This window comes from Microtus oregoni, unplaced genomic scaffold (assembly GCF_018167655.1).
Source record: "Microtus oregoni isolate MIOR12 unplaced genomic scaffold, Mior012 000081F_ref0000091, whole genome shotgun sequence".
Lineage (NCBI taxonomy): Eukaryota > Metazoa > Chordata > Mammalia > Rodentia > Cricetidae > Microtus > Microtus oregoni.
Genome location: NW_024544541.1, coordinates 5,642,678 through 5,669,450, shown reverse-complemented (window position 1 = coordinate 5,669,450; position 26,773 = coordinate 5,642,678). Strand labels below are relative to the sequence as shown.

The window sequence follows — 26,773 nt, the reverse complement described above, 5'->3', positions numbered from 1 at the left end:
AGAAGCCAGAAGACTGCAGGAGACTGCGATAATCCTGCTCACATGTGGCAGAAACAAAGCATGAGTTTCCTTAGGATGAGCTAAAGTTTAGGGTATGGTAATGTACGAAGTAGAATTTCATAGGAATCTCGAGGTCAACACAGAGCCTGGGGTACCTGCCTATACCCAAGTACTCAGGGGAAAATGGTTAATGAGCAGTGAACTTCAGACTAACTAGAAAGTGAACAGATAGGGAAGGACTATACCCCCAGACACTGAGTGGATGTGATGGCGAATGTCTTTGTCAGCCTGACCTATCAATCAGGGAAGAAGGAACATCAACTGGGAAAGTGCCTCCATTACATTAGCCTACAGACATATCTGTGAGGCATTTTTTTTGATTGATGGTTGATGTTGGAGGGTCCAGCCCACCGTGGGCAGTACAACCCCTGGGCATGTGGTCCCAGGCTGAATTAAAAAAAAAAAATGTAGCTGAATTTGAGACTTGAAGCAATTCAATAAGCCAGAGTTCCTCCTGCCTCGGCTTTTCTCATTAACGCGCCATAGAACATAAGCCAAATAAACTGGTTGTACCACCAAGTTTCTTTTGGTTGTTTTATCACAGCAACAGAACACAAAGTAGGATTGAGTGCTAAATGGCCTTTAGGCCAAGAAACAAGTCACAATAAGGAATGGTCCACTCAGTCCAGAGCTGCAGGATGCTGGGTAAATAAAGGACCAAAACTGGTATATGCCCCATTTGCCAACAGGGAGGTCTGGGGACCAAGAAAACAGCCACAGCAGAACAGTGAGGACAAATCCTCAAAGGGAAGGAAGGAAATGGAAAGACTACTAGGAGCTCTTTCAAGGTTTCTATAAAGGAAGAGGATGGGCTTGTAGGTGGAAGAGAACAGAAGACTCGTCCAGACCAGATCTTCTGCTACCGGGGTGAATGCTGGTAGCATGGTCCACAATGTCACCTGCCCAATAAGAAGGACCAACTGCTATGCTACTGAATTCAGCCTGTTCTCTCATGGTCACTCTCAGAATTCAGAAGACTGTAAAAGAGGCAGAGATATAATTTTTCTACACCAAGTAAACTGGCCAACTCAAGCTTCCTGACAGATCCCCATGAAGCATGCACAGTAGACAGCATGGGTCACCCCAGACTGTCAGGACCCTATGCCCTACCTCCCACACATATCCTAAGTTTACAGCAGGATAAAATTATTACAAAGGACAAGTTTTATTCTGGCAGAAACTACACACAGCAAGCAACGAACTATTCTATAATAAACTAATTGTCTATCTGGCATGAAGTGTGCTATGCAGGCTAAAGTCATCAAGGATGGAGAGGGAAAAGAATGGGATCATCAAAACGAAGGACAAAAAGCATCCAGTAAAGCACCTGAATGCAGGAAAGAGTCATTTGGGAAACTCAACTATGGGATGGATGAAGAGATGGACAAAAAGGCTTTTCTGAATACCGAAACTAAGGTGGGAAAGGTGCTGTTGGACCATAGGCTGAGACAGAGGCAGAAAAGAGCTGTCCAACTAAACTGTCAGGATGCAGCAGGCTGTCCACACAGAACCACTGGCGCGAGGAAATGCTCAAGGGTGGACAAGTGCTCCAAGCTCTGCAAATACAGCAAATACAAAGGTAAGAGCACAAGTTCACCTAAGCACCTGGGCCTGGCCCTCTCATTATTTCCAAGAAACAGGGGTCCTACTTCTACCATCTGCTGCCTACCTCATTAGCAATAGGCTCCTGTTTCTAAATAGAAACCAGCCTTCTCTCCCGAAGACGCATTTCATATTTTCTGTGTGTTCTCAACAAGACGGGAGAGCCGTCAAAATGGTAACCTGTGTGTGGTTTCCTTCGTTTTAAAAGCTGTCTGCAATTAATCTGGTCTGACACTGCCTCAGCAGAGGTTCTCAACCTTCCTAATTCTTTGACTCTTTAATACAGTTCCTCATTTTGTGGTGACCCCTAACCATAAATTATTTCTTTGCTACTTCATAACTGTAACTTTGCTACTACTATGAATTGTAATGTAAATATCTAATATGTAGATATCTGATATGTAACCTTCAGTGAGGTCCCACAGGTTGAGAACCACTGGTCTAAAGTAACAGCTGCACACTCTCAAGGTAGGCCCATAAAGCAGTATCTATGTCTTCTTGGTCTTTCAAACATAAGGGCTGGGAGACCTTGGGTCAGCAGCTGCACTAGGCAAAGAGATCCTCACACTGATCAGCAGTACCAAAAAATGAGCCTGAGCATCAAATGTCTTTCATGGTTTAATGGTACAACAAGAAACAGTAACTCTTACATTTTTCAAACTTTAAAATAAAAATTGTTTAGCATTATTTGTATTTTTCAAACAAATGTCTTAGCAAATTTGCTCTCAGAAGGCAAAAGTTAGATTTAAGACTGTAAAATGAACTCCTCTCACTTACCGCACTGTGTAGTGCATAAAGGGAGGTGTGGGGATAGAGGAAGTTCGCCTCTTTCTAGTTAGTTCCTTCTGGTTTAAAAATCACACTGACCTTCGACCTGACTCACTTGGCCGCCCTAAAGGTCACGTACACAACGAACCCAACCATTTCTGAGTTACAGAAAGGGCACAAAAACTGATTTTTTTTTTTTTTTTAGTGTTATCATCATCAACGGGGCAAATTAAGTGGCCATAAAAAGTATTCAAAATATTGATACTCCCCCCACATACACAAATATTTCTTGCAAGAGTCACAAGTCTATATTCTGAAATCTGTCTGTGTCATAATGAACAATCTTGGGCAAGCTCCTGTCTCTGTGAATTTGCCTGTAACCGAGACACATAAGATTCCCAAATATGGAAGCTCAGTTGTGGTGTAGGAAGTCCTTTTGTCTTTGTGTTGCAGGAATGCCATGGAGCTGCCAGAGTCAGACATGCTCAATCTTTCTTGGTAAGCCACTGCCACATGGCGATATACAGATTAATAGAAATGGGTTAAATCAAGATGTGAGAATTAGCCAATAAGAGGCTAGAACTAATAATGGGCCAAGCAGTGATTTAATTAATACAATTTCTGTATGGTTATCTTAGGGCTAAGCTAGCCGGGTGGCCAAGAAGAACAAGTGGGCCCTATCGGTGCAACACAACTGCATTGAGCAGGGAAAGCTGACTGCTATCATGAAAGATCTAGAATATCAATGCTCAGAGACGTCTATTGGGGAGGGATAACAGGATTCCGTGAAGAGAAACATAAAAGACATAAATCATGACCCAACTATACAAAATCTAAGGTATCTGATATTTGTAAGTAACTGTTTAATAAAAGACACACAAACATAAATAAGGTATATCATTAGGACAATTTCCTTAAATAAATAGTATCTGTGTAACCACTGAGCAGATCAGAATGTCACATTGCTAGTAACCTACAGCATCTTCATGGCTTGCCAGCCTAGCTTGTTATTACAGATTTGTTTTCAAAGCATTCAACACGCACACACACAATTTGTTTTGAAAAAAGTAAGTTTTTAGTCAGTCTCACTATATAGACTATATTGAGACCGGCCTGCTGCCTGTGCCTCTCTAGTGCTGGGATTAAAGGTTTGAGCTACTACATTCTTTATGAATGCAACTATGCAGCATGCCTTACTTCATTTTAAGGGGATAATAATTTTATTTTGAAGAAGATGTGGGGTATATAAAATTCAGTTTACTATACTTAAACTCAGATAGTTTTCTTGCTACTTGGGCCCTCTATAGTTCTTGAGATGAAAAGTTAGATGAGGAACACAGATACTACCAAGCTCTAGATCACTCTTACCTTCTGCAGACCCTCTCATGTTTGCAAAGATGGAATCTGGCTCACTTGCCTTCAGCTGCGCGGCCTGGGTTTTGATGCCTTTGTTTTTGTTCTCTTGGGATTTCTTCTTCCCTGAAACACAGCATATATCTATTTACTCATTCATTCACGACCACTCTGATCCTTGAACGATTATTAACTGAAGCAAAGTCAACTGTATTTACAGGCAATTCTAAAGAAAGCAATGGATGACTGACTATAAACACCATCAAATCCTGTCAGAGGAAAAAATTCGTAAGTTCTACATTTTTAGGCACTAGGTCCTTAGTTTCACAGCTGTGACAGCTATCAAATTAATGAACAATGTATTCTCAAATGTTACTAACAGCCAGGGTGTGGCGGCAGCATATGCCTTTACTTCCAAAACTTGGGAGGCAGAGGCAGGCAGATCTGATTTCAATGTCAGCCTGGTCTACAGAGCAAGTTCCAGAATAGCCAGAGCTACTCAGAGAAACCCTGGCTTGCCCCCTCCCCCCGCCAAGTTAATAAATATAAAAGAAACTTTAGAATCAATGAAGTTTGAAATCATATAATATGAGCAAAGGCATACTGGAGAGAAACAGTAAGGTATTACTTAGAACCTTTTGTTAGTTAAGATAGGATAAGCCGGAACTGCAGCTTCTACTTTACAAGTAAACATTTGTACTACATGATGAAGGATAAACATGGCTCCAACATCAAATGCAGAGGAATCAGGAATAACTTCAGCCAGCTTAGCCCATATTTCATTACCATGGGGAGAGGCACACACAGTTCAGGAAATGCTAACTGCATTCTAAATGATCCCAAACCATAGAAGGCTAAATTAAAACATGGCATCTACTGAAAAGTTACAAGAAGGAACTGAATCCCCAAAGGAACACAGGTGAGACCACCGTAGGACTGACCCCAAACTGGTAGTCAGTCCAGGTGAGGGTCAAGCTCTTTCCCCAACACTTCCCTCTCTTCCAGCACTGTTCTCACTGTCCAGCCCCAAACCCCAGGAAAAAAAAAATGTTTCTTGCTTTTCATAAACAAGCCTTCTACTACCTTTATATCCACCTCAGCTGAAGACAGACAGAAACCACCCATCATTGCAACACAGTGAAATCACATTCGACAGTCTCAACAACAGATGATCACAAGGGGAACGGTCAGCTAAAATGAAGACAACTGATAGCAGAAACTCAAAATGGCATAAAACAAAAGTACAGAAATCAACTATAATATAAAGTACTAACTAAAAAGATTTTGATAAAAATTTAATAGATAGAACAAGAAAACTACGCGAAACAAGTCGTTTGTTCATCTTCAAAAGGAAAATCCTAAAATAAGTGCCTAAATCTTTAGCCAGTAAGGAAACAGGCTTGGCTTTGTTTTGTTTTGTTTGGGGGAGTCAGGTTGTTCTTGTAACTGTATGATTAGAAGTTCCTTACAGTATGCTCACATGTTCTTTTCCACCTGCAGCTGACATGGCTTGGAACACAAGCACACACGACCAGAAGAACCACCACTCTGGTGTGAACGGAAGTCAAAGGGCAGAGGATCATGGCAATGGTGACCCCATCTCCAGGTGAAGAATTATACTAATCAGCACCACACGAGGCAGACTCCCATCTCTACCTTACAGTGCTATAGCAGACACACAGGCACCTTCCACAGAGGGAGGGAGGCTCTTCGGACTCCCCGCTGGACTGACCTTACACTGTTAACTTCTGACAAAGGCTCTTGAAGGATCTGTGCTGAACAGAATCTGCACTCTTTCCCCTTTCAAGAGTTCCTTATCCTCAATGTCTATGTCCTTCCTGTATGTGATGTTCAGTCTGAAAGAGTGAGATTAGTAACTCCAAGCAAAACGCATGCCACACACACAAACACAAATGACAATCTGACCATAGGATGCAGTAGAACTGCTCCACTGTCACAAGGCCAGCAGCAGAACCTTCAGAGAGTGCACTCAAAATTTAGGTACAGAGGTGTTTTTCTAAAAAGTACTACTAGTACTTAGTATAGTCAGTACTATCCCATGTCCTCAAGCAGGCTAAGAAATAGGTACGACCCTTTACTATAACTGTCTACAAGTTTTTAAACGGAGAACTGTAATTTCAACATGGCCTCTGCAATATGCTTCAGGGACATTAGAAATAAAGGCATACTGTAAAATTTACTACAAAAGCAGGAGTCAATCTGTTGACCAGAATACTTTGCCAAGGCAATTCAAAGATTTGACAACCCAAGTGCTGTTCCATGCCCAAGTAGCACAAGTAGAAATATGAAGCAAACCAGGCGTATGGAAAACATTAAATATGCTTCCATTATAATAGAACCTACAGTGTGATACATTCAAAATGTAGCTGTTTAAGTATGTGAAAGACAAATGCTATTTACATTGTATTCCCTGCCTTAAAAAAAAACAAACACAAAACACCACTAAAACAGCTAGTTCATACACATGTCCATTTCTGGGCTCCTCATCAACAAGTTACTTTGTTTTCTACTCCCTGGTTATTCACCCTAAAGCCACAGCAGGACATGCAATCCATTGTGAGGACATACCACATGAGGACGAGCACCTCCTGAACCTTCTTCAGATGATGAACAAGAGCACACCACAGTCACAAACAGAGCAATTAGCCTGACTTCTCAAGCACAGCACAATGACACTCTCAGTCACAATTCTCTGAAGTACTCTGACCAGAGTACGTTTCACAGCACCTTGCAGGGGGGCAGGGGCACTCTACCCACAAGATTCAGCAACAATGCCTCCTTTCCCAGTGTGACAACCTAAAACTCAGAGCACAGTAAAACCTCCCCTGTTCTCTGGAGGAGCTCTCTCAACTGCAGAGTACTGGACTGTACCAATGGATTAGATTTGAGGTCACAACACACATACAGGAATCTGTGATCTAAAAAATTATGCAATTCTATAGATGAAAAATTATACCACCAAGGTAACTTAGTGAACAATGTGGCAACAGAAAATCTAGTAAGACTATCATTTATTCAGGGAGCTAGGACTAACATCTAAAGTTTCTCAATCAGAACCATTTATCAAGATACTTCTCCTGAGGTCCTCTGACTAGAAGAGATGAAGGGGCTACCAAAAAACCATATGCCTGTCCCATTAGAGTGCTATTTTATGAGAGAAACTGAAGGCTTGAACCCAGAGGAACAAATACATTTGTGACAAATTAATTCGGCTCCCACTTATTGTGAGAAACTGTTGTCACACACCAGCACTGTTGGACAGATGGGACCTGCCATGTTTCCTTAATCAGAGAAGTTCTCTCCAGGCACTGGGTTTCTGTCTGCTACATTAAAGAGATTACAAGAGAAAACACAGTAACTCATCAAAACTTCAAGGGGACAGAGGACTTGGAGCTTCTCTCTGAAGCAAAAGGTCCCACTGGGTGGTTGGCAAGTACACGAGTGCACTTACCAGGGGCTCCTGAAGGGTCCTACATGGCGCTACTGCCAGCTGGCTGCTCCACTTGGTCTAGACAAGAAAGATACAGGAAGGAAACATGAGGAAAGTGAAATGGAAATGGCTCCGAAGAATAGCATGAGGGACAATATCTGATGTGCTGAGGGGAAGGAAAGTGCACATAAAGAGGAAGAAAAAGAAGGCAAAGAGCAATTATCTACTACATCAAGTCTATCATATACAAAAAAAAAAGTTAGTTGCTGAAGTTAGGATCAATGCATTAGGTTGTCGGGCCTGTATCATGCCTATGTTATGACACCATGCCCATTCCATCTAGGGGCCATTCTTCTAGAACTCAAAGTACCAACTCATGCCTCTAATATCATAGAGACACCCCTAAATCAGAGATGGGAGGTGTCTACCCAGGTCTTTCAACTACACACTCAAGAGCTAGAATTAGTGACGACAATCCCATTCAAAGTGCTCTTTGGGTCTCTTGCTGCCATCTCATAAGCTCAGTGATGGCTCAGTCAGCACATCCATCCCTAGCCTGATAGATGAAGCTCCTATACACTGAGCATAAGGGCAGCAGTTGGAAAGAAGCACTCTTCCATTTTCATTCTACCCTTACGACACAAAGTATCAGTTAACCACACAGAACCCTGCTCGGAACCAGTATGATTCACCAAGGAAACAGGCGCTTCTAGTCAAACAGCTCCATATAAAGACACTCAACAGTTGTAATGGCTGCTTTCTTAGACAACAGACAGTCTTATACTGCTCGTACCCAGGGTGGGAGTTACAAAATCAAAACTGCTTAAGGCAGCACATGAATAATTTAACCTAAATCTGGCTTATGTTCTAACTATCTGAATAAACTAGACAAACAACAGGAAACTCTACAGAATGTTTCACTTAAAGATGTTTAATCAGCACAACAAGGAAGCACACCCTGTGTGCTGTCTCCTTACTGGGGAGCTAGCCATCTCTTCAGTATCAACAGAATTAAGACAGCACAGAGGCCATCCTCAGACTCTAATTTAGAGAGTCAGGACTGCCTGTGAGACTCTGAGGCTCAGTGAACACATCACAGGAGATGGGGGTGGGAGAAACTGAGCTGCTGTAGTAAAGGCGAGAACCACCATAACACCATGGAGCACAACTTCCCTAACCTCAAACGCAGCTCTAAACTTCACATTATTATATGAACTGCCTCAAGACACAACCCACCAAGTCAGTACCCAATCTGGAACTTCAAGTCCCATGCAATTTTCCCCTTCATCCTCTATGTTCCAGGAAGCCTGCTAATGACATTTTCTGGGTTCTAATTTCACATAAGACTCCTTCTGTATCTCAAGCAAATTAAAGCACTTACGTTTGTTATACTTTTTTTTTAATTTTTTACATTTCTATAAGAAAAAGCTAGCTGTGCACTGACTGAGGAACACTCAGGACATGGCTGAGATACAAGCTTAGGTCCCAAAAACCAGAAAAAAAGTTTACCTGAGAGAAAGCACCAAGTACATGCTCCAGTAAGACTGTTAAAGCTAAAACCCCCTTTGATTGTGTTAATAAGGTAGAAGAATAAATAGATAGAGGCAATGCTGAGACCTCAAATAGCCAGAGTTATTTAAGACAGTAGTGGGCAGGAAGCGACAAAGTATCAACCCTGTCTTACCCTGGAGGTGATTTAATAATGGTCTACAGTGGGTATGGAGACAGAGATACACTAGGAACACATATGAAACTAAGTTTCTCCACAAAGGATCCCAGCCCACGGCAGTATCTGTGTACCTTTAGGCCACAAGTGACTCAAGGGAGAATCAGGAAATTGCATTGGCAGAACTGATGAGGACCAGTGTCTGAGACACTGTGCCTGCCCAGAAGGGCTTCTGCAAGTCACAAAGCATCACACCCTGGCCCTGGTACCAAAGTCAACAGTGGCCATGACATGCAGTCACCAGGGAAGAGGTCCTGTCAGTCATGATTATGCAAAGAAAAATTCATGAGTGGGTGACTTCCAAAATGAAATATACACAAAAGCAAAATTAACAAGATAGAATTAATATTTCTGTAAGACTGACATACATAATTTTTTTTTTTTTTTTTTTTTTTTTTTTTTTTTTTTTTTTTTTTTTTTTTTTTTTTTTTTTTAGTTTTTCGAGACAGGGTTTCACTGTGGTTTTGGAGCCTGTCCTGGAACTAGCTCTTGTAGACCAAGCTGGCCTCGAACTCACAGAGATCCTCCCGCCTCTGCCTCCCAAGTGCTGGGATTAAAGGCGTGCGCCACCACCGCCCGGCTGACATACATAATTTTTAATCCTTTGGCAAACATTTCTACTTTTCATTTTGAACAAATCATCTATTTTCTCCCTCCTACTTGTATACCCAACAAAACTGTTCAGAATATAAACACATTCTTTGTTCTTTAGTTATTACACCTATCATTATCTAGTTGGAATATCCACACTGAAACGATCATGCCGAGTGCCCACTGATAGCAGAGAGGGTCCTGGACTTAGTCATCAGCTAGGATGAGAGTCATGTTAACTAGCTTTTATTTGCATTTTCTTAAACTTGGCAAGTAGGCCACTGGCTCCACTACATTTAGACAGAGGGCTACAGACACAGGATCCCTTACAGAAACACAAAATCTTTTCATCGCATGGCCCTATTATGGAGTAAGGCACTTTGTTCTAGCCCAACTGCAATAATAAAACACCATTATTGCTCAACCTGATCTTATCTCTGGCATGTCAGCAGTCATCAAGCCGCCTTCATGCCTGTCTGTTACCCTATCACAACTAAAGCACAGCACATCACTGCTTCAACAGGAATCTTGGCCATGTTCACCTCAGCAAGACAAAGCATTGGGACACACGAGAATGTGTGTCACAGTTATTTTCAGATTATAGAATACATTGAAACTCAGTTCCAAACTTTTCCTATAGTTCTCTGATTCATTTAATAACACATATTCTCAGATGCACCAGGAAATCAGAGCAAGCTTGTTCTTTCTAAGTTTAAAAGGTCTTTTCTCTGCTTTTTCCTCACTTCATAAAGGTTCTAATGCAATGGCAGAGAGACAGTTTAATGATTTTCTTGGGTACTATTAGCTACAGGACACTATTAGAAGCCACAAAAAATACAGATATATTACTACTGAGAGATCTTCTATGAAGGAAGTTAGAGCCCTCCGCAAAAAGAACCTACTGATAACAAAAAGCCAAATGTGTAGAAAAGTTGTTCAAGAGTATTTGTAGTTCACTGAAAAGGGAAGGGATGGCTGGAGGAAGGAGGACAAAGGAGGGAAGGGAAGGAAGTAGGGGCTGTTGAAAAGACTCAGGAGACGAGGCAAGGCAAGGCAAGCAGCTCCAGAAGTAGCTCTAACAGGTTCCAGCACTGGTCTCGGGGATTATCCCACATCATCGTCAATAGATATTTCTTATTCTGCCAAATCAGGAGGGTAAAAGAGTGCTGGTACCAAGAATGGGAGGACAGCTAAGCCAGAGCTAGGTTTAGAGTGTGGGGGGGAGGGTGCTCTCCAGGACCAGCGCTAATGACTGAGGAAAAGGGTGTGTCTCATTCTCAACCCAGTTCCAAACATCGCCTGTTCCTAGGTCTTCAGCAAAAGAAACCCCAAACCTACATGAAAGTACTGCACCACAGCCCATGACCTGAGAAATAAGAAATAACACTGTTGCAAGCAAATGGGAATCACCTGGGTACAGGCTGGTGGTCTAACAAGCTGACACTAACACCAAGAGGAAGCAGGATCAAGCATACAGAGGAAGCCGCTCATAGACCCTGAGAACAGATCATCTGTAAAGGGGACCCACTCAACAAAACATGGAATTCCCCACACTTGGGAGTCTAAGCTACCAGCCTATGTTCCTTCTTATGCATCCTCTAGCAAACTTCTCCATCAGCCATTTGTTTTGTTCATTAGTTTTACACTGAACAGGAACCCAGCCTGATATAATTATGACCTGTACAAATCTAATGCAGCCGGAGAGAAAAAAGAATCCCATACTCGTTAATGCTCCATCAATGCATGCCAAGGTCCTACCAATATAAGATACAAGTACATTCTATCTTTATAAGTATAAGATACAAGTACAGTCTACACTTATGGACTTTATTACTCTTCTTTTGATCTTTTTTCCTAACTTGAACATCTGTTTTACAGTTATTAGTGTGCGCATGCATGTGTGTACACGATGTGTGTGGAAGTCTGAGGACAACTTTTGGGAGCTGGTGCTTTCTTTTCACCATGCGGTTCCAGAGATGGAACTAAAGTCATCAGCATTTTTTCTGCTGAGCCGCCTCTCTGGCCCTCAACCTAAGCTGTTTTGTTGTTGTTGTTTTTATTAAACATATTGAGTTCACTTTAGTGGTTTTTAATCCTTAGGGAAGGATATCTTGGACCCCTTTGAAAACCAGGTAAAACTGAAGGCCCCTCTCCCAAGTTAGTCACACTGGGCATAATCTCATTTTGTATCCACACTAAGGTCTGGGCCTCCTCTTACTGGAGTCAGGTTGTAAGTGCATGCAAGCACTGAGTATCCACAGAAGAACATGTATGTGTTCTCTAACTTCTCAGAACTGTCAGATCCATTTGCTTCCCTTAAACCAAACTTTATCAGTAACTTCTAAGAGAGTGGTTCTTTACATTCTTGCATTTCTCTAACTTCACACCCAGAAAGAGAACAAAGAAATTTGAAATGTTTCCATGGCTGTCTAATGATTTCTGGGAAATGTACCTAAACTTCATCCAAAATGTCTAATGCACTAAAATCTGGTTAAAATGCACAGCAGTTAGGAGTGTTATGAGCAAGGTAAAACAAAGAAAGAAGACAAGCCAAGGGGCTGGAGAGATGGCTCAGTGGTTAAGACCATTGCCTGCTGTTCCAAAGGTCTTGAGTTCAATTCCTGGCAACCACATGGTGGCTCACAACCATCTGTAATGAGGTCTGGTGCCCTCTTCTGGCCTGCAGACAGACTATTGTATACATAATAAATAAACAAACAAACAAATAAATATTTTTTTAAAAAAAGAAAGAAGACAAGCCAATGACAGCCAGGTATGTGCGATGTCAAATGCCACAGGTCCTCTGACCTCACTCACTAATTCCACATCTCCAAAGCAAAACCAAAGATTTTTTTTTTTTTTTTTTTTTTTTGGTTTTTCGAGACAGGGTTTCTCTGTGGTTTTGGAGCCTGTCCTGGAACTAGCTCTTGTAGACCAGGCTGGTCTCAAACTCACAAAGATCCGCCTGCCTCTGCCTCCCAAGTGCTGGGATTAAAGGCGTGCGCCACCAACGCCCGGCTCAAAACCAAAGATTTTTAATGTCCATGTTTTAAAATGCTGCAACTTGACTTCTTAAGAGTTTTGCTGGTAAGCCCAAGGACTAACAGTCTCACACAATGACTCCTCCATTACTATGGAAAAAAACCAAAGATGCACAGCAACCAGCAAGGGAAGACGCATCCTCATCTATAGCTGTTGCTGTTTTGAGACAAGAGTCTCTCACTTTGCAGCCTAGGCTGGCTCAGGTGGCATGAGCTATCACAGCCAGTTCATCTCACCCCATTTTACAGAAAGGAAAACTAAAGACAAAAACTTGTAAAGCAACATTGTTTTTAAAGCAAGGAGTCGATTTGGCCTTCTAATTCCAAGGCTATGTACACTATTCTTATTGCAAAACAGTCTAAGCTTCACACATTTAACACCTGAGGTACAGAAGTTTGTAATTTTCCCTTCCCCCTCCACCTAACACACACACATAAAAAACACAAAACACACACTTTGGACTCAATTTGAAACAGGGTAAACTATGCTACTACAACTATCATATATACATATTATGTATATGAATAAGGTAATATACTACTACCTTAGCATAGTTTATATTTATCTTTAATTCCCTAATTTACAGTTTGATGCGATTGTAACTGCAAATAAATAACAAAGTTAAAACATTCAAACTCCACCTTGTCATCAAACATACTTATAACTCAAATAACAAGGAAAAGATACTTCCTGTGATAGTTCATGCAGCCACTGGTAAAATTCCTAATGATGAGTACACATGGAATTTTGGGTTCTTAAAAGGTCAAGCAACTGCAGCTAATGACAGCCTGATCCTCCTTTATGTGGTCTAGATGTGGGTGCCATTGTGAACTGCACAATCTAGTCTGTGGAAACAGAACAAGAGGCTGTCTCATATTAGAGAAATCACAAGAAAAACTGACCACCAGGGCACCCACAGTACAAACCTGTCCATTTAGGGAGAGTCTCCACACTACCCCCTGGCCCTGTCAGCACTTAACATCCTCACGGCAAAGGACCAGAGGAGCAGAGTGAAACTCTCATTCTTTGAGACTGGACTTAGCTTTTAGCAGCCAGTCACTCTATCCCACAGTAATCCTAAGATTAAAAGTATAAACAGCCACCAGGCCCAGAAAGGCATATTCTACACCTCAACCTGGCAAGAAAATGAAAGCCAAACCTGAGAAGCCAAACAGTAAAAACAAAAGGCCCAGAAATTGAATTGGTGTTCATCCTCAACTGTTCAACTACAACTTCAAACGCCTGTAATACTGTTCGTTCTTAGATCTAAATGCAGGCAAACAAACCAGTTTGCCTTCATTTTTTGTAGCATGTGATGTCAAGAAACCCACAAAAGACTGCAGTCCAAGAGGTGGGATTATAAACAAGGGAGGAAAGATTTTCCTTTTAACCAAAGCAGAGACAATCCTCTGCTTAACATGGAGCTCACTCATTAAATGTGAAACTGGTCTCGGTCAAGCCAACACCGTAGAACCAGTAGCACCAACTTGAAAATGTCCAAAGAAAGCAAAGACTCCATTCTCATTTCAGAAACCAGAGAATTTTTATATATCACACTTAAACAATATCATTGTTTCATCATAAAATTTCTTACCTCTGAAATTATATTTCTGTACATTCAAAACAAATGTTGTTTTGAATGCTGAGACATGTAAGACAACTCTCCATCAGCTGGTGAATAAAATTTCCATCAAGTACTCTGAAGCCAGAGCAGCAGCACACACTTTAACCCCAGCACTGTGGGGGATGAAGAGGATTTCAAGTTCAAGGCCAGTATGGGATACACTGTGAGCCAAAAGATCTTTTGAAATTTCCAGATCATAACCAGATTCACAAATAGTAAACAGCTACAATCACTGCTTCAGAGCCCTCAGAGTTCTCAATGTTCTCCTAGGGCTTAACATAGCACTGTTTCTTGACACTGTAGTGAAAACACTCCCTCAGATTTTCTGGAGAAGCAGAGAAAGGAAAGGTTTATGGTATTTGGAACCTGAATGCAAATATTAAGCTAAAGCTCTACTCTGCCCATCAGGCATGTTTGCCACTCTATAGGAGCAACTGAATATTCTCAGCCAAAGTTCCCCAACTCACATTTATCACATCGTATTCCAAATTAAAGATGGAAAAAAAAAGAGTCTCCTGTGTGGCAGGCCACAATGTGAGAAAGCAGTAGCCCAGCGGTATGGTAGAAGATTTCAGTGTGTCTAGGCCTGATCTGAGTCCACGCTCCAGTGCTCCAATCAAACAAAACACTATGCATACAGACACACTTACAAAATGAATCACATTTTTTTAAATTACTGGAGAATGGTGCACACTGTCATTTCAACATTGGGAGACAGGGGTAAAAAGAACTGGAGTTCAAGGCCAGCATGAATCAACAAGAAAATCATCTTAAAAACAAATTGAATCTACTGTGGAATAAACACAATAAAGAAATGAACTTCAGCACACCTTAAGAAAATTCAATTACCACTGCAGTTCATCCAGGCCTAATGGCACATGCCTAGAATCCCAGCACTTAGGAGGCGAGGCAGATCAGAAGTTTAAAATCCAGTCTAGATTACATGAGAAGTCCAGAAGAGGGAAGGCAGAGAGAGAGAAAAGAAAGAGTAAGGGGGTCATGTCCAGGAGAGGTTGGGGCAACTCTTCCTACTAAGTCCCCTTTCCTACAGAATGAGTCAAGCAGCTAGGACAGGAACGGCTGCATCAGCAAACCAGACTTCTGGAGATGCCACTTCAAATAGCTCACACTTGTTCCAAAAAGCCAAAGCGAAACACAAGAGAATACCCTTCACAAATAAACATTCAAACAAAACACAGAGAAAACGAGAACACTTAACTACATCCTAAGACAGGGAAGGAAACTAGCAAGCATCGCTTCCTTCTACTTCAGCCACACATCAGAGCTGCACTAAATCAGTTTCTAGATTTAGTTTTCAGACTGACTATTAAAGCAGGCTGATGATCCTTAAACTTCAACCTAAGGAAACATAAAGTACATATCAGTGCAAGGGGGACAAGACCTCCAGAGTGTTGCAGAAGGATACTAAACATGGTTCTTCCTTGAACTGGTCAGTAACAGGAGGACAAAATGAGGGTCCCAGTCTGTTCCCCTCTGCCAACTCTATCCAAGAGGCAAGTAAGTGGACTGGACAGCAGGGTCTTACTCTGCTCTTGTGACTTCATGACTGATGCCAAGATAATACAAAATATTTAAAAATCCCATGCTGGCAAACACGCCAATAGAAGCAATCTGGAAATAGTCTTTACAGTTTAATTTTGGACACTCAAAAGAACGAAGGTAGTTCGACTCATAACCTCTCAGAGCTGAGATAATTCTGCCATGAGCTCTCATTCTAACTTTGCTTTCTATACCAAAGACGTTAAGTCAAGCACTGTCTTCTCATCTGGATTTGTACAGATAATAAGTAGCCCAGTTCAGCAAAGTCAACTGTTCACCATGAGCCTTTCCTATTCAGAAATGCTGAGGGTGAAAATTGGGCTTAGGCAAGACAGAGCCACAAACAGCCCAGGCACATCAGTTTCTTCAGTAAGAATAAAGATCCCTTTTTTTCAGGGTTACTGGTAATAACACATATGCAGCACCAAGCACAGAGCTAGAAAACAATAGTAGCTGCTGTCACCGTCAGCGGCAGTACAAGTGATGCATCATATGGCATGGTATAGAAATGAGTGTCAAATCCTGACATATGTCTGTATCAAAACTCACCTAATAAGTTAATTCAACAGAGAATGTTTGCAAAGGATCAAATCTGTTTGGTCAGAACAACAAAAACAGCTGCTTTCAATATTATCCTTTTCACTTAGAGTAAGCACAAACTTACTTCCATACTACAAGCTCCCCTAAATTATTAATGTTAATAAAAATCAAACTCTGAACCTGTTTCTGGCAACATGAGCTACACATACGGAATCCAGTACCAGGCCAGGAAACCTGAAACACAGCTCTGCACAGTCTTCACTCAAAGACGTGCCTATTGGTGGCCAACACCCAAAGTGTGTTCTCTTCTCACTCAGCCAATTCCTGCCTTCTTTATTTTTATTTGTATGTATGTTTATTGAGACAGGGTCTCTATGTAGTCCTGGCAGTCCTGGAACTCTGTAGACCAGGCTGGCCTTGAACTCAGAGATTCATCATCAGTCTCTGCCTCCAGAGTGCTGGATTAAGGGCATACACTACTACAGCTCATTCCTGCTCTTCTTAGAAGCAACTTCAAATATAAAACCACACCCTCCTTTCTGCCATGCTTAGGAACACTGAGTTCACATATCTAAACACCATCTGTGTACTGGAATGAGAAACTGCCTAGGAAAAAAGCACAACTAGTTTTAAAACCAATTTAAAAATCAGTTATTTAAGTAAAGTACTTAGTGTTCATACTGGAGGTTTTAACATTCAGATTATAATCAGATTTTTAAAAAACTAAACTAATTTAAACTCGTTACAAGATCTTTCTTATCTTTTAGAAAATGCAATTATAATCAACCCCTTTTTCTGTATTAGACAAATCACACCTTATAATTTACCTATAGACAAATCACAGCACACAGCACAGCTCCTAATATATTCAATCAGATGTCTCAAATAGTTTTTGATATATTAAGATTCTGGGTTGGAGAGCGAGATGGCTCAGCAGGTAAAGGCATTTGCTCCCAAGCCTGACAACCTGAGTTCAATTCCCTGACTCCTCTACAAAGTATTCTAATCTCCACCCCTATTTCACCTCCTGGGATGTGCACAGAGACACACACACACACACACAAACATAAAGAAAATGTACTTGTGAAGAACAGTTCAGAAAAGTCTGGTTATTCCACACAATTGTAAACAAGGTTATATATAACTAAAAATCAAAGGCACAGAAACAAATAGTTTTCAATATTTAGACTAAATCTCGAGTATCTCAGTAATGGTACAAGTAGAATTAGAAAAGGTAACAGAAGTTTTCTGCCTCCTGGTGGAAAGCTCAACTTAAACCATACTGAGCATTCAGACACAGACAACAGCAGCAAAAGTGGGCAAGACATATACTGCTAAGCAAAGGTATCTCAGGTAGATGAACGGCAGCCAGGGCTTCAGGAGACACAGATGTATAAGACCCACCATACACAAGACAGCCCGCTGAGCCCAACACGACAAACCTGAAGCCCTAAGCACATGAAGGAACACTGCCTCTGGCTCCCAGAAGTCCTGCTCCACACCTGTAAACAGGTGAAGGCCCAGTTAAGTCTATGAACATAATAAAAACTGCCTATAAGGCACTAGGAGGTTCAGGATTTAACCACCATAAGGCACCACAGCCAGAACTGTCACTCAGCTCCAAAGGAATCTGAAACAGAGCTGCCAATTGCTAGCATGGACCAAGAGATCACTTCGTAGAAGCCCATGTGTTCTCTGCTTTTATAACATGTACTCGTGAACACTAACTTCAAATCCTTTTTACTGCTGCCCATTTCATTTACAATAGCATGGACACCTCCCCACCCCACACCCCCACCCCTGCTCAAGCTGATATCCATCGGCAAAATAATCTCAAACAAGTCCACAACTCTTGCCTGAGAAATACCCATTCTTCATCTGGAGCTAGGACAAAGCACTCCACAAATGCAGTGTTAGAGACATCTCTGTTAGGGTACTCAGGAGTCTGCAAGTCTGTTCAGGAGGCTGGGTACCACCATCACACCCTTCCTTCTGCACATTTCCTACATGCCTCACAATGTCCTTCACAGGGAAAACTCAGGCCTTGCTCTTTCTCCAGACCCTTCCTGTGGAGATTAGGAAGCGCCAAAGGGCAGCCTCTGCTGAGCTGTATCAAGTCCACACACCAGGGCTAGCTTGCACTTGGTTGCAATCAGGGGAGACCAAGAACCTCACAGAGCATCTAATCATCTCCTGAATTCCCCCAGCCAACCCACACAGTGCCTGGCAAGAAAGAGGCCAATACAGCCATGTACAGAGCTGTGTTCCTCAATTCAACAAATTCTCACATGGGCCTCTATATAGGCACAAGCTTCCTCTGACCATATGCTGCTCCTCTGCCTACGGAGCCCACAGTGCCCAGAGCTTCACGTCACTTAGGACAGAGGTGCAGGAAGGCCCTGACAACAGCTGTGTCACACCACACCCACTTCTTATCCACACTGACGTTACTAGGCCTTGCTCATCAATAGCCAATGGTCTGTCACTCTGCGAGTGCAAGAACCTCTCTCATCTCTCATCACACCCCTATCTGGACTGAGTCTCTGCATATGGAGCTTTTCAGTTTCCTGACCTAACCTAACCTGAACTGTTCAGCATCTCTGGAGAAAGAATGTCAGATATGTTTGATTTCAAAACACTTGAGTATTCTTCATTATACCAAGAGTTTTCATTTGAATAACTCTATGTGGAGACAGATGAAGCCATTTCCTTAACACCGACCATAATTTAAATTTGGTAGTTGAAAGTCACCTAGATAACTAGATAATGTTATCAACTGGAGAACCGAATCTCCTGACATTAAGGACACATCCAGTGCAGCCTGCTATGGCTGTAGGATGTAGTCCTCTTCGCCATCCATCTCTGAGGTCCCATCCAAGGGACTTCTTGCTGCTATGAATAACTCTTCTGTGCTAACTTGCTGGGACAGTGAAGTCAGTGAGTTACAGAGGCCTTTAGTAAGGGCTAAAGGGGAGCGAGGCAGGGCCCAGTGAGGATAACGGGGAAGAATCCAGTACTTATGGCTAGTTTCTCTTAGGTGGTCACAACATCCACTTGCTGAAGAAGTCCTCACCAAGAAACCCACACCAGGATGTGGCACTCGCAGTTTCCAAGTGTCTTCAAGCTTCAGAAAGCATTCCCCCTCTCGTTAACCCGCTTGTTCTTCTCAGCACCAAGAGGTTAGGGCAGACACCTAGGTGTCTCATCTTTCCCATTCCTTCCACCAAGCCCATCTGGGGAATGCTCCTGTTGCTCCTTCAGGCAGGGCTTGACACACACTGCTACTGCAGTCAAGCCTCGGAAGAGCATTCACCAGAACTGCATTGAGTGCAGTGGCACAGTGCTTGCTTATTAACGCTACAAGACCCTGAGCTTCATCTCCTGCGCTACTAAATAAGCCAGGGAAAGGTTCGACAACAGTCATTACTTAAGGCTAGCAAACTGTTTCATTTCTCAGTCATGGATAGGGGACAGAAATCACGAAAGTGGTAAAAATTCTAAACATGGCTTTTGTTCTATTACATTACAGATTATACATTTCATAGTAAAACAGCCAGAGACAGCCAACACTTTCCCTCCCACTTTCTATCTGAAAGCTTTAAGCTATCCCAACCAAGGCATTTCTGACATTCAACCTTACAGAGGCTGCTTAGGCATGTATGCAATTGAGCAGAAACACAGAACTGAGAACTTAAAACATTCCAGTTTAAAAAAAAAAAAAAGTGACGATGGGGGAAATTGCAAGCTCCTTGGCCAGGGACAATATGAACTCTCTTCTTAAAGCACTGTGTACTGTTCTTTCTTTATACACTGGGTGTTTACTGGGGGCCAACCACCTGCCAACCAGCCAAGTGCTCATCACTGCCTTTCTGATGCACCCTCTTCCCAAGTCTAGGTGGCAAGCACCAACCAGAGAATGACTGCTGCCTTTGTGTTCATGAGGAACAGCACACAGCAAAGCCTAACGCACATTAGTGTCAGAAAGAGGGAAAGCATGGGCAGGGTTGCCAGTCTGTGATAGCCATGGGAACCAGGGCTTTCCTTACCCAGTACACCCAACAGTCCTATGATCCACCAACAATCTGATGAGTTCTGAAAGGGTCCTCATGCAACGCACAGATGTGGGCACAGAAGCTGTCATACAAAGAAGCTGGGGTCCAGAACTGTGAAGAATCCAGTCCTTTGTTTCAACGTCACTCTACCAGTCAGCTGTATGTCCCAAACAAGTAAGCAACACTGCCCCCGAATCAATTTACTCTGATTCTCTCTGACACCCTGCCAAAGAAGCTATTATTTAAATGTCTAAAGTCATACCGGGTTAACAATAAAAACTTCTGCCTTCAGGTCTTCTGAGCTGTGAAGTAGAAAGGTTTGATTCGCTGCTCTCAGGTCACATTCAGCAAACAGGCCTCTTCTGAAGTAAAGCCGCCCACAGCAGAGTGGCTGTATGTGCTGAGCATGAGCCTCGCTCACGTCTTTTAATTAAAGCTCAAGAACGACTCAGTGAGCTGTCTGCTGTCCACGGACTACTAAACAATATAAAACCCAGCAATCTAGCCATGAAATGTGTACGTCTGTGTATTACTAACATAGGATTAGTTTCAAGTTTTTCCTCCACACTGAACTAACTGAACAGAACAGTACAGAATAACTAAAGGAAACAAATGACGAAACGGGGTCTGAACACACACCCAGTTCACCACAGAGCAAAGTGAGAATGCCATCAAATTACAGACCTGATTAAATGTCAGAATTAAGTTTAGTGGCACAGTAAAAAATCCCCAGGTCCCCTAATTTCTGAACTCCACACAAGTCATAGTTTATCTAAGAAGGCTGGTAACATGACTGTTGTTTACAAACAAAATGTACACTAAGTAGAAAAATAAGTTAAATAATGGAGAAGAGACAGAATGGTAAGCCTTGGCCCAACAAAATCTCAACACACATTTAAACACTTGGCGGAGGGCTGGAATTTTCTAGACTTTTATCATCTGACCCAGAATCAAAGTATTTAATGACCTAAAGCAGCAAGTAAATCACCGTCAATAGAAAAATGTAGTCAGTAAGCGGCCTACCAGCCATCCTCGGGTGTGAAATAGAAAGAATAGGAAATTTAAAAGTCACAATGAGCTCATCAAATATTGCTTGAGAGTTTTCCAAAACCACGTTTATGCTTTTATTTATAGCCTCACTCCCACACATACTTTGCAATGTTCTGGGAAAAGGACGAGCTTGTTCGGATTTAAAAAATTTACTAAGATCTAAGGGAAGAACAAAACACACACAAAAAAACCAACAAACAACAATTACAAAAACGAGACCCAAAGTTCTTGTTTTAGTAAAAACGACTGTACCGTGCTTTGGCCTGTTTTCAAACTAGGCTCAGTCAGAGTCTCAAATTCGCGTTAAAGTTTTTCGTAAAAATATTTCAGCGACGTATCTGCATGCCAGCTGGAAATATGATATACGCATCCAAACTATTTTCCTACCCACAAACTATCCCCTCCCTTTTATAAGTGTGACTACATTCTACCTTCTGTTCAAAACATCGTTTATCGCCAAACTGTAAAAACTGAGGTCACAGCAAGCCTCCTTAACTTCCACAAAGCCCAACGCATCCTGTGCGGCAGCTCACCGCCGTAGGCCCCCGGTGCACCCCATCTTTGTCTCTCCCAGGTCCGGCTCTCCCTTCCCGTCTCTCTCCTCTGCCGCGTCCTGCGCTGTCAGCGGAGCCGGAAGGCGCGGGCGGCCCTCCCTCGCAGCGCGGCGGGCCCGATTCCGGGAGCAGGGCCGGGCCCGCACTCGGCGGCAGCACGCGCACTTCCCGCCGCGCGGGCGCTCAGGCACAAGTTCGCAAACAGCCCGAGTGTCCCGAGATCGCCGTGATTCAGCAGCGGGCCGGGCGGGGACGGCGGGCCAAGCCCGGAAAAGGTCACCGCGACGCCAGGGGCGACGCCCGGCCTTCAGCTCGTGTGCCCGCGCGGGTGCGGCCCGGCCCAGCGGCGGTGGCGATTCCTACCTCTGCGGCTCTTAGGAGAGCTCCGCTTGCTCCGGGCGCTGGCTCGCTCTTCCTCAATCGCAGCTGCTATCTCGGGGTTGTCTTCCCCATTGTACCAGACCAGGAGCTCCTCGCCAGGCGCGATTGGCTGCAGGATAGACGAGACAAGATGCGAACCAATCAGAGAGGCGGTTGTTGGCGGGGGCGGCGCGGCGACCGCAAACAGCTGTCGGGAGGGCGCCGCCGCAGCAGCGGGCGCGCACGGAGAGGAGGCGGGGTCAGGGAGCGCGCAGGGAGGAGGCGGGCCCTCGAGCGCGCGCCCGGGCAGGAGGCGGAGCCGAGGCCCGGGCTAGCAGAAAACTCCTTGGCTGGCAGGCAAGACACTCAGGGCAAACAGGAGGACCTAGTAGCTTGTCACGGAGGCTCGCAGGAGTGCGTGTACCGGCTGATCTGGGACTAGTAGTGCTCAGCCTCCACCACTAGATTCTTACAGCTAGCTCCAAGCCTCATGCCACCCACACAAGAGAAAAAAATAAAATACGAGACCATTTTGCCCATGAAATTCGAGTGGATGAGAAATTGAAAGAGTCATTAAGAAGCAAATAGCATAGAAAGGAGTTAGCACCAAAGGTTCTAATTCCAAGCACAAGTTAAGCAGGAACGCTCTGCACCTTAATCATGCACGCAACCGCTATTTATAATAACAGAAGCGCTGAGCTCAGGCAGAGCCCAACCTAGCATCCTCAGAGCAGTCACCTACTAGCTCAGGCCTGTGAAAACATTTCTAGTTACAGAATGCCTAAGAATACCTCCTAGGCATTATGCTCCTAAAACATTAAACTTTTCACAGTCGCTCCCACACCATCATCATCATACAACTACATCTAAAATATACCGAAGAAATATTTAGAGAAGAGAAGTGAGTCCTGAGCAGGGCAGTGGTGGTGCACGCCTTTAATTCCAGCAAGCGGATCTCTCTGCGTTTTGAGGCCAGCCTGGTCTACAGAGCTAGTTCCAGGTCAGCCTCCAAAGCTACAGAGAAACCCTGTGTCTCAAGAAAATAAAGTGGGGGGGGGGGGGTACTAAGCAGAATCAGGGAGGTGGCTTAGAGTTTTCATTCACTCTTGGGGACCCTATCTGCTTAGAAAGCTGAAGTAAAAAAAGCCCACCTCCAACCCACATGCTGACACAGACGATCCAAGGAAGACAACTGAAAGGGAATGTTCTGACAAAGGTAGGACCAGTGGAAAGAGGGATTATAATAATCCATATGGCAATCATCAACACGGATTGACCCAGACTAGACTCCCCAGTGGACCTAAGGGTAATAGGTGAAAGTCTGAAAAGTTCCATAACATTTGCCTCCTGTCAAAATCCTCTCTCCCCAAACGGCTACCAGTCACAAAGGGAAGAAATGTCTCTCCAATGAGTCAGCCAGACAACACCTGCCTCCTGAGAGCATGCACAGAGAATAGGTCACTTCTGAGGTGCCCAGGAGGCATACGTGGGATCTAACCAGAAGACCAAATTGAGTCTCCACAGCACTAAAATGTTATCAAACAGTCTAAGAGTGATGGCTATTCTTGGTTGTCAGCTTGACTAACTGGTGAAGACCAAATTGAGTCTCCACAGCACTAAAATGTTATCAAACAGTCTAAGAGTGATGGCTATTCTTGGTTGTCAGCTTGACTAACTGGTGAAGACCAAAAATAAAAACTCAGAGTCAGAAATTGGGGTTCAACCTCAAGATCCAAAAAGCAAAACAGCCAGCCACTGTCTCTTACCTCAACCTCGATCCTGCCTCCTGGAATCTCGAAATAAGACTGCATCTGACAGTCTTATATTCCTATCTATGACTGGGATTAAAGGTGTGCACCACCTGATTTCTATGTCAACTAGGGAGGCTACAGGATTAAAGGTGTGTGTTCCCATAACATGGTCCATAAGGCTGACTAGTGGGACTGTTTTACTTTCAGATCTTCAGGCAGTCTTTACTTATTTATTTATTAAGTAATTTAAATTTATTTATTTATTAAAATACATTTGAAATGCCCTGACAATCTGAAATGAACTATAATCCAGATATGGAGGGCACACTTATGATCTGGATCTTGAGCTGGAAGACAACATGTTTTTGATCTGGATCTTGAGCGGGAAGACACAAGCTTTTGATCTGGATCTTGTGGCTGGAAGACACAAGCTTTTGATCTGGATCTTGAGCAGGAAGACATAAGCTTTTGATCTGGATCTTGAGCCTGGAAGACACAAGCTTATGATATGGATCTTGAGGCTGGAAGACACAAGCTTTTGATCTGGATCTTGAGCAGGAAGACACAAGCTTTTGATCTGGATCTAGAGCAGGAAGACACAAGCGTTTGATCCAGATCTTAAGGTGGAAGACACAAACTTTTGATCCTGATCTGGAGCAGGAAGACACAGCTTTTGATGCAGATCTTGAGGCTGGAAGACACAAGCTTTTGATCTGGATCTTGAGGAGGGATGACACACTCCTTTAATCCAGATCTTGAGGTGGGAAGACACACCTTTAATCTGAGCCACAACTTCTGCTGCTTGCCCATCCATTCCTTGACTGCATTAGAGCCTACTTCTTTGGGAGTCTAGCATCGACAGAAGACCTGATGAGACACCCAGCCTCAAAGGACTGAGCAACTGCTAGATTCTTGGACTTTCCATTCACAGCTAGCCATTGTTGGACTGAGCCTGTAAGTCAGTCCAATAAATTCATATTCTCTCTCTCTCTCTCTCTCTCTCTCTCTCACACACACACACACACACACACACACACACACACACACGAGAGAGAGAGAGAGAGAGAGAGAGAGAGAGAGAGATTCATTCCATACGTTGTATGGCTCTAGACAACCCTGACTAATACACCAAGCCTTAGAGTCAAATGAGAGCTAGAATTCTTTTCCTACAAGGACATGATTGCAACAACAGATACAATCTTGGCTGAGTGGACAGATCAGTTAATACAATATTGCCTAGGTGCTGGCTTCCTGATATGCCAGTGTACAGTGGCTATGTAAGAGTTTGATGTAGTGGCATTTCAATTGTATTTTAATAAGTAAGTTTACCTGGGAATCAGGAGAGTAAAATCAGCCACACTGGTCAGCCTTACAGCCAGGCAGTGGTAACACACACCTTTAATCCCAGTAGCAACACTAGTTGCCATAGAAACTGAGCAGTGCGTGCCTTTAATCCCAGTGGTGCACACCTTTATTTCCAGAACTAGAGAGGATTATAAAATGGGAGAAAAAAGTTCTCAGACACAGTCTCATCCTGAGATTCCTGGCGGCAGGATCACCATTTAGGCTGGCTGCTTTGTTTTTCCAATCTTCAGATTGAACCCCAATTTTTCTCTCTGAGTTTTTATTAATCGTGATTCAGTTTGGTCCTGAAGTTTTTGCGCGTTTGTTTGGTTGGGTTGTTTGTTTGATTGTTTTGAAACAATAGGCTGACCTTGAACTCTCTAGGTAGACCAGGTTGGCTTTGAACTCAGAGATCCACCTGCCTTTACCTCCCAAGCACTGAAATTAAAGGTGTGTCACTTAGCCCCTGTTTTTGTTTTAAAGAGGAAATTCCATCAGAGATGTCAGTTTAAAAACAAAATGATCCCTTCCTTCCACAAGGTTCTAGTTTAGATAGCAAGCATGGCTTTGGTTACTGTCTACAGAATTCCCACTATTTCAAAATATTCAAGTTGTTTAAAATAAAAGAACCAGTCACTGTTTACTTTTTTCCTCCAAAAATAGCTAAAATTTGCTACTTTACTGTTATTGAACCAATATCTCATATCCTTTTTTGCATCAGCTAAACTTAACCAAAAACCCTAATTTAAAAAAATCTATTAATGAGCTAAAACAGCCATCACAAATGCCTTTTGGCACTTTGATAAGCTAATCTGTTTTGTTTGCTTTTCAAAATTCAAACTGTTAGCCGGGCGGTGGTGGCGCACGCCTTTAATCCCAGCACTCGGGAGGCAGAGGCAGGTGGATCTCTGGGAGTTCGAGGCCAGCCTGGTCTAGAAGAGCTAGTTCCAGGACAGGAACCAAAAGCTATGGAGAAACCCTGTCTCGAAAAATCAAAAAAAAAAAAAAATTCAAACTGTTTTTAGAGCATATAAATTTTAGCTCGTTTCTCTTTTATGCAATGTATCTATGAAATGGTATTAAATGCTACTTGAAATAATTAGGATTCTAGAAAATATAAAAGCAAATCTTTAAAGTAAAAGGGAAAGAGTGAGGACAAATGTATACTTACCATGATCTTCAGTCAGCCACCACGAAACACTCGGGCCTCCAAAGACAAGAGCACCTGTCCCTAGCTCCTGTCTCCCTTTTCATTGATTTGTGGGTGTCAGCAGAGCTACCTGTACTTCACGATGGATGAGCTAAACATCTGCACAGGGGTGGATGTCAAGCTCAGTGCCTTGGG

General features: G+C 43.0%; 1 protein-coding gene across 7 annotated transcripts in view; it reads right to left on the bottom strand.

Annotated features, from left to right (window-relative positions):
* LOC121441735 (PR domain zinc finger protein 2-like) overlaps positions 1–26,773 on the bottom strand; it is a 105,410-nt gene that overhangs the window by 28,125 nt on the left and 50,512 nt on the right. For 3 of the 7 annotated variants that reach the window (XM_041642994.1, XM_041642996.1, XM_041642997.1), the window contains 2 exons: positions 22,337–22,463; positions 3,799–3,909 (listed from right to left, as the gene is read on the bottom strand). In XM_041642994.1, coding sequence (XP_041498928.1) covers positions 3,799–3,909; positions 22,337–22,463 — 238 coding nt within the window. Of the gene's footprint in view, positions 1–3,798; positions 3,910–7,255; positions 7,275–20,631; positions 20,670–21,850; positions 22,140–22,336; positions 22,464–26,773 lie in introns of those variants that run through there. The other 4 variants (XM_041642999.1, XM_041643000.1, XM_041643001.1 and 1 more) reach the window with 4 other exon arrangements.